This window comes from Spermophilus citellus, assembly GCF_964194105.1.
Source record: "Spermophilus citellus genome assembly, chromosome: 9".
NCBI classification, from domain to species: Eukaryota; Metazoa; Chordata; class Mammalia; order Rodentia; family Sciuridae; genus Spermophilus; species Spermophilus citellus.
Window position 1 is genome coordinate 6,804,085 of NC_138191.1, and position 11,716 is coordinate 6,815,800.

The 11,716-nt window shown below is 39.0% G+C and overlaps 1 protein-coding gene across 3 annotated transcripts; it reads right to left on the reverse strand.

Annotated features, from left to right (window-relative positions):
* Positions 1-1,751: 1,751 nt before the first annotated feature.
* On the reverse strand, positions 1,752-10,256 carry RIT1 (Ras like without CAAX 1). Of its 3 annotated transcripts, none has more exons than XM_081305828.1 (6): positions 10,115-10,256; positions 9,518-9,665; positions 9,296-9,352; positions 5,857-5,930; positions 5,445-5,636; positions 1,752-3,745 (listed from the first exon to the last, which is right to left on the reverse strand). In XM_081305828.1, the coding sequence occupies exons 1-6, from the start codon at positions 10,226-10,228 to the stop codon at positions 3,515-3,517; spliced, it is 816 nt and encodes a 271-aa protein (XP_081161954.1). In that variant the 5' UTR covers positions 10,229-10,256; the 3' UTR covers positions 1,752-3,514. The 3 variants fall into 3 exon arrangements, with proteins under 3 accessions (XP_081161954.1, XP_081161953.1, XP_081161955.1); XM_081305827.1 differs by having other exon boundaries at positions 10,076-10,255; XM_081305829.1 differs by lacking the exon at positions 10,115-10,256 and adding an exon at positions 9,813-10,054.
* Between the last annotated feature and the right edge of the window lie 1,460 nt (positions 10,257-11,716).

The following is an 11,716-nucleotide window of genomic DNA, read 5'->3' on the forward strand; positions in this document are numbered from 1 at the left end:
TAAATAAATAGGGCTGGGGTTGTGGCTCAAGCGGTGGCGCGCTCGCCTGGCATGCGTGCGGCCCGGGTTCGATCCTCAGCACCACATACCAACAAAGATGTTGTGTCTGCCGAGAACTAACTAACTAACTAAATAAATATTTAAAAAAAAAAAAAAAACTCTCTCTCTCCTCTCACTCTCTCTTTAAAAAATAAATAAATAAATAAATAAAGGATGGGGGTTATATCTTAGCGACAAAGCACACAGTGGTTTAATCTCCAGTACAAAAAAAAAGTTATTCTCATTCTCGCACATCTTAGTTTATACGTATTTGAAACAACTGCATAATCTTCAATTAGGAGGCAAATGTACTATAGTTTTCCATTTGTGTTTTCCTATCTCCTCACAAAGAAGTAATCTCTGAATCAATACTCACTAGCAGTTGACCGTATGTTGTAGGCACTCAAATATTTTTGAATGATGGAATCAACCCAAATGCCCACGAACACATGAATGAATCAAGAATGAAATAATGACATTTGCGGGTAAGTGGATGAAAATGGAGAACATCATGCTAAGTGAAATAAGCCAAACTCAGAAAATCAAGGGTAAAACGTTTTCTGTCCTATGTGGAAGCTACAGCAGAATGAGGGAAAGTTGGTGTGTGTGGGGGATTTCAGATAGCATAAACTGAATGGGAAGATCAGTGTAGTACAAAGTGGAGAACAAGAGGGAGGAGGGGAAAAGGGCAGAAATACGTAATGTATTTAACAAAATCAATATAATCATTTTTAATTTTATTTATTTATTTGGTACCAGGGATCGAACCCAGGGTGCTTAACCACTGAACTACATCCCCAGTTCTTTTTATATTTTATTTAGAGATAGGGTCTTGCTAAGTTGCTGAGGATGGCTTTGAACTCGTGATCCTCCTGCCTCAGCCTCCTGATTGCAGGCATGTGCTACTGCACCTGGCTATATATATTTTTTTGAGACAGCATCTATCTGAATTGCTCAGAGCTTTCTCAAATTGCTGAGGCTGTTCTACAACTTGCAATCCTCCTACCTCAGCCTTCCAAGTTTCTGGGATCACAGACATGCTGTATTTTTTCCTTAAAATGATTCCAAATATTTCTACCCACTCATATAAGTAAAAGAAAAGCCCAACAAATTCTTTGAGTTTTGTATTGTCATACAAATTGTCTTCATATACAAGTGCATAAATGAAAAACTTCCCCCAAAACATCACAGTAGATGAAATTTTGCTAATATATCACAAAGTTAAAACATGTCCCTTTCTGAATTCTAACCAGCTAATTTTAGACATGAGTTTCTGAATCTTTTAATTTACTGATCTGATATGGACATAAACTGTTCCAGTGCCTTTCAATGTGTCCCTGAATTTTTCTCTCTTCAAAGTTCCAGGCAGTAATTAATCTTAATGCCCTTGAATTGGATAAAGCTGATTATCTAGAGCTCATAAATTACCTACACTATATGACCACTAAGAAAAGAGATATGACTTACACATATTAGACCCCTCAAACTATCTAGCACCATGAATGAACAGAATTCTCAGTACTAATTAAGCGACTAGTTTATCCAGGAATCAAATATGTGTCAGTAATAAGTCTTAAAAACACTAATCTTATTTTTTGCATACGCAATACAAATTTCCTTCAGTCTTACAGATTTCCTGGCAACATTCTACATTGCAATTATATAACTGTCATTTTCTTGCTTAATGCTAATAATTCCCTAGTTCATTAGTAATGAGAAACTAAGGCATTAAACTTAAAAGGCTCTAAATGTGGTAAAATACTGTAATAGAATTGCACTGTATTTCTACTTCCATGCTTCTCCAAAGTGTAATGGTTCCTGTGAGATTTTTGTTCTGTGCAGACTCAAATTTTGGGTCTTTCATTTTTAGATGGCTGAGTACCATAAAGCATGATTTATTTGGTAGCAAAAACGTTTTCAGGAGTTTCAAAAAGGACCACTACTCAGAGCTAAAAAATGTTAGAACTTTTCTTTAAATCTAGACTATAAACAGTTAGTTTATAAAGAAAAACATAACAACCCTGTTGTCCTGCTTCTAACAACAACAGAAAACAGTAGGTTGAGCTTTCAAAGAGGTGCTACACAAAATCATCCTCTGAGAGTGACACAAATAGTGCTTCAGTGACATTGAATATTCAACACGTGACTCATTACTCTTAGCACTTTTGCATTTACTCTCCACAGGTCTATTTGGATAGCAAAATGATTCTGATCCTCAAAAGAGAAGTTACCAGCAATGTTTAAAGCAGTTTCTTTCTAGAACTATAGTTTCTCAACTACATATATGGAGAAAAGTGGTTAGGCCAAACTGTCAAGGCTCAGACAACCCTGAGGTGAACTTAGTAAGGTCCTCTTAAGGAAATCTTAGGATTACAAACCTAATGTACAAATATTAAAGCTTTATGACTGACCCATTAAGCAGAAAAACCACAGACTTTCTTTGAGCAAAGTCTAGTGACTGTTGATGTCAAGGAGGCCACATGATTTTACTCCAACTTTTGAAAATAAAGTCAGTTAACAAAGGGCCTAAAAATCATTTTGCCAGGTCTTGCTCTTCCAAAGAGTACAAGAAAGATAAGGGAAAGTACTAGGAAACAATGTCTTAGTGTGTGTAACTGTGGAGAAAAAATAAATTTGTACGAGGCAATGGCTGTCCCAACTAAGGACAAACAAAAGTTTAGCAATCCAGTGTTTACCTTTGAAGGTAAAGAAAGGCAAAACCCTGAAAAGAACTTAAGAAGCTCCTAGGAGAAATCTTCATTACCTTTCATATGCTTCTGTCTATTCTTACCCCTCCCAGTGTCTGGACCAAAGGTGCACTTCTCAGAAAAGCCAGGCTTGTACTGGGAACAATGTTCTGACCCTACCTTTTTCTAGCCAACTTCCTGCAAGCATCTGATCTGATTTACCCAAATCTCATCACTCCATAATCTGAACAGATGTCAGTTCCATAGCTATTTGCTGAACTTTAAAACTGATCTCTTTAGCACTGATTTCCCTGTATGATTTTTATTCTGTGACACGGAAGCTCAGTATGAATAGATGAGACTGAGGTCCTTCTCTGGGACAGTCCCAAGAAACTGAAGTTAAAGGATGATTGGGGAGTGTACAGCACATTCCTCTTGCGAAATCATCAAACACACATGGTATACATATTCTCCCAGGATATAAAAAATTTACATTAATTAATTAACATCAGCAAAATAACCCAAAACAATGGTAGATCAAATTCTAATGTGACAATTTAAAAGCAGACAGTGCGTCACTGGGTTAATAAATCAGAATCAACTAAGAAACAATACTTTAAATACCACATTATTGAAAACTCCTAGTAGGCACGTCCCCCTCATCAGTTACTTTTAAAATAATGGTCATAACAGGAGAAAGAGCAAGCACCATGCTTACTACTGCAGGTTACTGGACTGCTTTGATCAAGCACTGCAGTTCACAGATAAAAACACTTCACATCTTCCCTTCAAGTTACTGAATCTTTCTTCTTCCGGAATGGGGATTTTAGCCTCTTCCATACACTGCTTTTGGGTTTGGATTTTTTCTCCATAGCCAGCACTGCCTCCTTCTCTTTCTTCCGTATCTCCCGTACAAGTGCATGGAAGACATCATCAATATAATAGCGGTATGCGGCAGAAGTCTCAAAAAAAGGGCAGCTGAACTCCCGGGCCAGAGCCAATCCTTCTTCCTTGGTGACCTTTAAAAGTGCAAACATGAGCAAATTTAGAGAGCTAACAGAAAAACCATTACAACTGTATAAAAGTAAATAGGCAGGGCCGGAATTGTGGCTCAGTGGCAGAGCACTTGCCTGGCATGAATCAGGCTTTGGGTTCGATCCTTAGCACTTAGCACTACATATAAATATGTAAATAAAATTTAAAAAGATCCATTTACACCTTAAAAAAAAAAGTAAATAGGCAACCTTAACAGGAGGAGAACATCTCAACTCTGAAGGTATGCAGGCAGAATCCAGGCACTTTATAATTTGGGGGGACTAGACTACATGGCTTTTTCTGCCTTAAAATTATATGGTTCTATTTCTGATCTTTTTTCAAGATAACTTTTTAGAACAGATTACTAAATAGATATGGACATCAATATGCAAGACTAATTTTCTCCACACTTTCCATTTTAAGAAAGAAAAGCACAAACAAAAGAGATATATACTTAAACTATAATACTGAAAATTTCGAGGAACCCCAAATCAATATATCCAATTCTGGATAGGCCATAATTTCTCCTACTTTTGGGCAGTAAGACTGTTTCTGATTTTCTGCTTCCATAAATAGCCTGGCAATGAACACTTTGCATATAACCTCTTGAACAGATTTTTCCAAGGCTTAACAGAGAAGCATTACAAATTGACCCAGGTGTAGTAGTTCGTGCCTGTAATCCCAGCCACTATGGAGGCTGAGGCAGGATTGCAAGTTTGAGGTCAGTTTCAGAAATGTATCTCAAAATAAATAAAAAGGGCTGAGGATAGAGCTCAGTGGTAGAGCCACAACTGGGTTTAATCTCCAGTTACCAGTAAAAATAAATAAATGGAAAGAACAGAAATATTACAAATTTAACAACTGTCAAAATACTTTCAAAAGATTTGTATCATTCATTGCTTTCACTAGTAGTCATTACTATACTTTCAACCTCTACCACAAACAGCAATTTTAAGTATTATCACTAACTTGAAAGTTATCACTTATTTTTCTTTCTTTTTTTTTTTTTTTTAATGGTATAGGGAATTCAATCCAGGGGCACTTAACCAACCACTGATCCACATCCACAGCCCTTTTTAAGTTTTTATTTTGAGAAGGGGTCTCACCAGGTAGGCCTCACTAAGTAGCTGAGGCTGGCCTTGAACTTGTGATCCTTCCGCCTCAGTTCCTGAGTTGCTGGATCACAGATATGTGCCACCACACCTATACTGTTTAAACAGATTTATTTCTGAAGTTTTAGTCAATGATCATTCCACAACCTTTTACTTGATGGATATTCTATTCTATTCTGATCATAACCATGTGGCTTCCTGTAAACTGAGTCTCCAATCCAGATTTTATCCATAATATTTTTTTAAATTTTTTTTTGAGAGAGAGAGGGAGAGATTTTTTTTTAATATTTATTTTTCAGTTTTCGGTGAACACAACATTTTTATTTTTTATTTTTATGTGGTGCTAAGGATCGAACCCAGCGCCCCCCGCATGCCAGGAGAGCGTGTTACCACTTGAGCCACATCCCCAGCTCTTTATCCATAATATTAGCAAATAGATACAGCAAAATTTTCAAGGTTAGGGAGAAGCTAATTTTGATTTTCTATTTTAAGGCAAAGAAATCTGTAAACCAAGAAACATAAATGACTTATTCTACAAGATGTTAGACAACATTTTCTTCTCTTTCCTCACCTGTCTTAGCTGTTTTAGGTCAGACTTGTTTCCCACAAGAACCACAGGTGTGTCATCAGTACGTCGAACTCGATAAATGAGCTGTTTGAACTCCCGAACTTCATGGAAACTTCGGCGATCAGTGATAGAATAACAAATGATAAACCCTTCTCCTGCCCTCATATACTGATCCCGCATGGCTGTAAACTCTGCCTAAAGAAACACATAGATCAATAATGTATTGATGTAACCTAGATCTATATACACTAGCTATTTATTTCAGTTTAAAGAAGAGGTAAGTCGATTACCTGCTATCCTGAGTCAGAGTGCATGAAAAATTAAGAGAGATAAACTAGTGATCTCTGCATAAGCCTTCCCCTCCCATTTACTAGAGTAAAACAGCCTTTACTCATAGCTTTCTGGGATTTAATACCTGTCCAGCTGTATCCAAAATGTCCAGATTGGCAGGCTCATCATCAATACGGATTCGGATTTTATAAGCGTCTTCTACAGGAGGGAAGAAAGGTGTACTATAAATCCATACACACAGAATGAAGTGTCTACTTTAAAATTCATAAAGATACTGAAGTTGATTCCACCCCCCCCCTCCCTTTTTTTTGTACTAGGGACTACCCCCAGAGGAGCAGGGCACATCCCCAGTGCTTTTCATTTTGCGACAGGGTCTTGCTAACTTGCTGAAGGTGGCCTTGAATTTGTGATCCTTCTGCCTTAGCCTCCCAGGTCACCACACAACCTCTAAACTTTTTTTTTTTTTTTTTAAGCTTACCACTGAGCTATATTCCTAGGCCTTTTTATTTTAAGACAGGGTCTTGCTAAGTTGCTAAGGCTGACCTTGAATTTGAGATTCTCCTGCTTCAGCCTTCTGAGTCACTGTGATTACAGACATGTGCCACTGTACCCAGCTCTTTGTATTAACAGTATAGATAAAAGAAAAACCATAACTTACTTTACTACACTTTCTAAATAATCCATATTGTCACAATTCTTCCCTTAAGACATTTTATTTTATGCTTATTACTATTATTATTGTTATTATTTTAAGGAGATGGGGTCTTATTTGATCCCAGGAGACTGGCCTCAGTCTCCTGGGATCAAATAATCCTCATGTCTCAGCCTCCTGAGTAGCTCTACTCATGCAGGTTAGTGCACCTGGTTTCTTTAAGGTATGTTATTTTAGTAACCTTGGAAATCATAGGAAAGAATAAAAAACCCTCTCAAGGATTGGGGTTGGGATTGTGAGGCACTAGCATCAATTCTCAATACCGCGTATAAATAAATAAACTATCAACAACTAAAAAAAAAAAAAAAACACTCAATATTTTCATACCCCAAAACAACTGCTATTTATATCCCAATATATTTCCTTTTAATATTTTTTCTTGAATCCCTATTTCTGACCTTTTAATATTTTTTCTTGAATCCCTATTTCAGAGATGAAGAGCCTATTAAATCAGTGTTTCTCAAACCACAGGTCATGGTCCTTTAGTATTAGTAAGTTGTGACATAAACCTAATGGGGGGGAGCCAACATTAAAATAGATAAGCAAAGACTTTATGGGTATGGTAGCACGTGCCTACAATCCCAGCAACGCTGGAGGCTTAGAGTACAAGCTTGAGACCTTGTCTCAAAAAATAAAAAGGAGGGGCTGGGGTTGTGGCTCAGAAGTAGAGTGCTGGCCTGGCATATGTGAGGCACTGGGTTCGATCCTCAGCACCACATAAGGTAAAATAAAGACATTGTGTCCGCCCATAATTAAAAAGTAAATATTAAAAAAAATAATAATAATAGTAATGATAGAGGGCTGGGGATATAGCTCAGTTGGTAGAGTGTCTGCCTCACATGCACAAGGCCCTGGGTTCAATCCTCAGCACCACAAAAAAGAAAAATAAAATAACAAGGAGTGGGGATGGATGGAGCTGACATTGTGGCTCATGGTAAGGTGCTTCCCTAGCACGTGTAAGGCACTAGGTTCAATTCTCAGCACCATATAAAAAATAAAGGTATTGTGTCCACCTACAACTGGGGGGGGGAGGGGAAGGACTAGGGATGTGGCTCAATGGTTAAGTACCCTTGGGTTCAATCCACAATACCGCCAAAACCAAAATAAAATAGAAAAGCAAAAGCTTAAACAAGAGACAAAAATCCTAGAGAACATTATATTTAGAAAGGTAAGCAAAATTTCATGATATTTTAATTTGCTACAAACATACCTGCATATGTATAATAAGTATCCATCAGCAAAATATATTCATACTTATATTTGTATCAATTACAGTGTAAAGTTTTTCTTCTTATAGTTTGTAGCCAAAGTTTAAAACAAAATGTAAACTGGGTGAGAACAGACACCATATCTTTTTGTTTGCCACTGTACCCCAGGGCCTACCCCAGTTCTTGGCTCATTAACAGCAACCCAAGAAACCTAAGTAGCTGCTGTTGAATCAGACAGCGTCATTAGATAATGGGAAAAAATATTCACTAATATCAAAAAGTACTTCATATGGCTAGGGATGTAGTTCTATGGCAGACCATTTAATTTTAGCAACTGTAAGGCTGAGTGTGATCCCCAACACCAAAATAGATAGACAGATAGATAGATAGATCTGGTATTGTATCTGAAAAACAAAAACTGTTTCTATTTTTCCCAAATCCACAGAAGTACCTACTGTATAAAATGACCACATCCAAAGCTGGGCTACCATTGAACACTCTTTCAGCAGCAGGGGCCTGACCTGATGGAAAGTCTTTCTAGAGACCTAGTATCATGGCAAAGTGCCACATACTGAAAATAACAGTGGTAAGGCTGCCTTTCTGTGTCCTCCCTCACCTTTACTTATTTATACTAAGATATAATCCCTTAGAATTAGGGATTATATCTTAAGGTTTAGGGATGACTTAGTGTTCTTAGTCTTAGGAGAAAAGAACAATTAAAACTAAAAAGGCAAAACAAACAAAATGACTTTTTTTACTCTATCAGCATTCTGACAATAAGAGAGTTAAAGACTACAAATGACAGGGAAAACGATACCACTGTATAATGAACTTCAGGTATAAGGAAGTAAATGAAAGGCTTCATGTGGAAGAAGTCCAGGCCGTACATGCCTGGGTTGTAAGAGTTCAGGAGGCTGGCTCTACTTGTTTTTCTGCTTCCTTTTGTGGAAGTTCAAACCAGCTGACTCATACTTACAGTCAGTTTCAAGTCAGACCCTTAGAGAAGTGATAGTAAGTAAGTGGCCTTTAAGCTTTGCCTTTAGTCTAACCATACAGCACACCAACCAAAAAAAAAAAAAAATGACAAAGAAAGTTGTCCCATTAATACTCAGCTCAATACAGAGACTAAAGAAGGCTTGTGTTTAAAAATCTAGAAAAAGAACTATTCAATTGTTTACCAACCACTATTATATCCTTGTTTCTAAATAAATCTGAATTAGATGATGAAAAAAAGCTCAAAATATAAATAGAAATTTAACAATATTTCATGGGTTTTTTTCCACAGGTTAATACGCTCTTTCTGGTATTGGACCAAATAAACATGTTTGAGAGGTTTGTTTCTGCAAAGAAAAACTGAGTATTTATTATTAATTGTTTTTTAAAATTGACATTTACCAAACATTTAACAAGATACCCCCCCCCCCTTTTTTGTACTGGGGATTGAACTCAGGGGCACTTGACCATGATCCACAAACCCAGACCTTTTTATTTTTATTTTGAGAGTTGCTGAGGTTGGTCTTGAACTTGCAATCCTCCCATTTCAGCCTCCCAAGTGATTGGGCTTACAAGTTGGCACCACCACTTCTGGCTCTAAGATACTTTTACAAGGTGTATTTGGAAACCTGAGAGAGAATCTGACTTACCAATGGTGGGGTCATGATCTTCTGGGAATCTGTGGCTGATGAACTGCATGGTCATGGCTTCAAAACAAGAAATGAAAGTTAAAATCCTCACCAAGGTGACCCACAGAAAGGACTGAAAGTATCAACATTGCACAACAAATAGCCAGTAACCCCACTGGCTTGGGTAGAGGTCATTTATTTGAAGTTCCTTTTCATCCTTATAAAATGGAAAATGTCACCTACCACTCTTCCCCACACCACCAGCACCCAGCATCACTAATTTGTACTCCCGTGAGAGCCCTGCAGGGTTGCTACAGCAGCTACCAACAGGGCGAGTTCCAGAATCCATTGTCCTTTTGGGAAATCCTGGGCGGCCCCACGGAAAAGCCACCTAGAAGGAAAGCAAAAGATATCTAATGCAGGGTGGACCCGCCGTGCCGGCGGTCCGAAGGGCCCTACTTTCCCAGACATATTACGGCCTATTGCTCCTAACACCTCAGAAACCTTTCTGGGGCCCCAAGAAGCCCCACATCCTCACCCTCTCTCCGAGATGCTACCGTCGTATGACACATCACAGGTTTCCCCACTTACTTCTCCCACAAAGAAAAAGAGACAAAGAAATTTACAATCTTTTCAGAACGGGGCACCAAGACAAGAAAGGGAGCCAAGGGGGAAGCCTGGGGTCTGGGGACCAAACGCAGGCTGCTGCTGGGCTGCAGGGGCTCATTCCACCGCGGCGCGAGGTTCCGCCCCCTCCCCATCCTGGCCCCACCGTTCCCCAGGCCCTGGCGCCCCCGTCACCTCAGGACGCTGGGCCCCGCAGTCCGGCTGGGCACCCACCGGGTGCTCCTCCGCTGGCGGGAGGATCGGGCTCTGACCTGTGACCCCTCCCGCAGCCGGGTAAGATGGCGCCACCGGCACTGCGTCCCCACGGGAGGGGCAGGGCCGCCCCATGACGCCTGCGGGTGCCCCGCCCTCGCGGGGCGGGACATCGCCCCTTCCAGGTCCCCAAACCTAGTTCCACAACGGGCCACAAAGGCCCACTGGTCACGTACCAGTTTCAAGGTCTGCACGTAGAGACATGGGTATTAAGGCAACTGCATAAAGTGAACTGACCAGTCAGGAGGAGGCAGCGCGTGATACGCAGGGGATCTTTCAAAGGTGGCGTTTGCTGGTGGTTGTCGTGGGGCAGACAGAACTTAAACCAGTTTAAGGCCAAAACAGAGCAAATGAGGAAAGGGACACCTCACCCCTCAATATTCTCCCAAAACAGAGGACTGAGATGGAATTTAGGGACGACTCTCCTCCATTGCAGAAAAAGCTTTCATTTCACAAGCACAACTTAGATCCTTGAAATTAGGAGTCAAAGGGCAGATGTTCACTACCATCTAGTAATCCTAATCAGGTCTTTATGTATTTTAAATATATCTATAAAACATTAAATAACCTGCTTCAGGGCAACCGCATGCATTGGCCCCTGGCTTCCATTCTCAGTACTGCCCTTCAAAATTGATTTTTTGAAATTACTTCTCTCTGGCAGGAAAGGATATAACTCAAGAGTTATAAATGCACATGCATCTCCAGGCAGCACACACATGTACAGAAAATTTTATATTGGAAAATTCCTGATGCCCACCACTCTTATAAGATTGTCTTCCCAAGAAAATATTAAATATGCCTTAAAATATTTCATTCACTTAAACCTTTAATGTCACTGTAAAGTAAAGGTCCAAAATATAAAAAAGGAATACATTGAGCTCAATATCCCTCAAAATTTTCATCTGGACTAAGTTCCTGGAGTTGGGCTGGGGCTGATGGAACACTTGCCTCACATGTAGGAGGCACTGGGTTCATTCCTCAGCACCACATAAAAATAAATAAAATAAAGGTATTATGTCCATAAAAAATAAATAACTTTTAAAATTAATTCCTGGAGTTATGTGCAAACCTCGGAGTCTGTGTATATATTTTTTTGTGAGGTTCTTAACTGCAATATGCTGAGTAAAAATGTTAATTTTAATGTAAGGATGGATTGTAGAAGATAAAAAAAAAAGAAACCACAAGCAGAATATTTATACATTTATTTATAATGAAATTATGGTCTAATTATTTACAACATATAGGAAACCAGAGGATAAGTTTATACAAAGCCAGCCTGCAAAGTATTCAAATGTGCAAAAATGACAGTTCAGTATCTCAAACTACTCCTGGTTCAGCAGACTAGCTCCTTCACTTTCACACATCAATATTTGATACAAAAAAGTTCTTTTGGCAAAACCTGTAATGCCAAGAAAAAAGGACAAGTTGCAATCTCAGTCACCAAGTCCACCATCCTATTTGGTGTAGTCAAATCTCTCTATTTTAGTTGCAAGCAGTTCTGAGAGAGACAGACCACTGTTTCATTTCTGTGATGAGTTCTCACCAGATTTTAGTCAAGTAGTT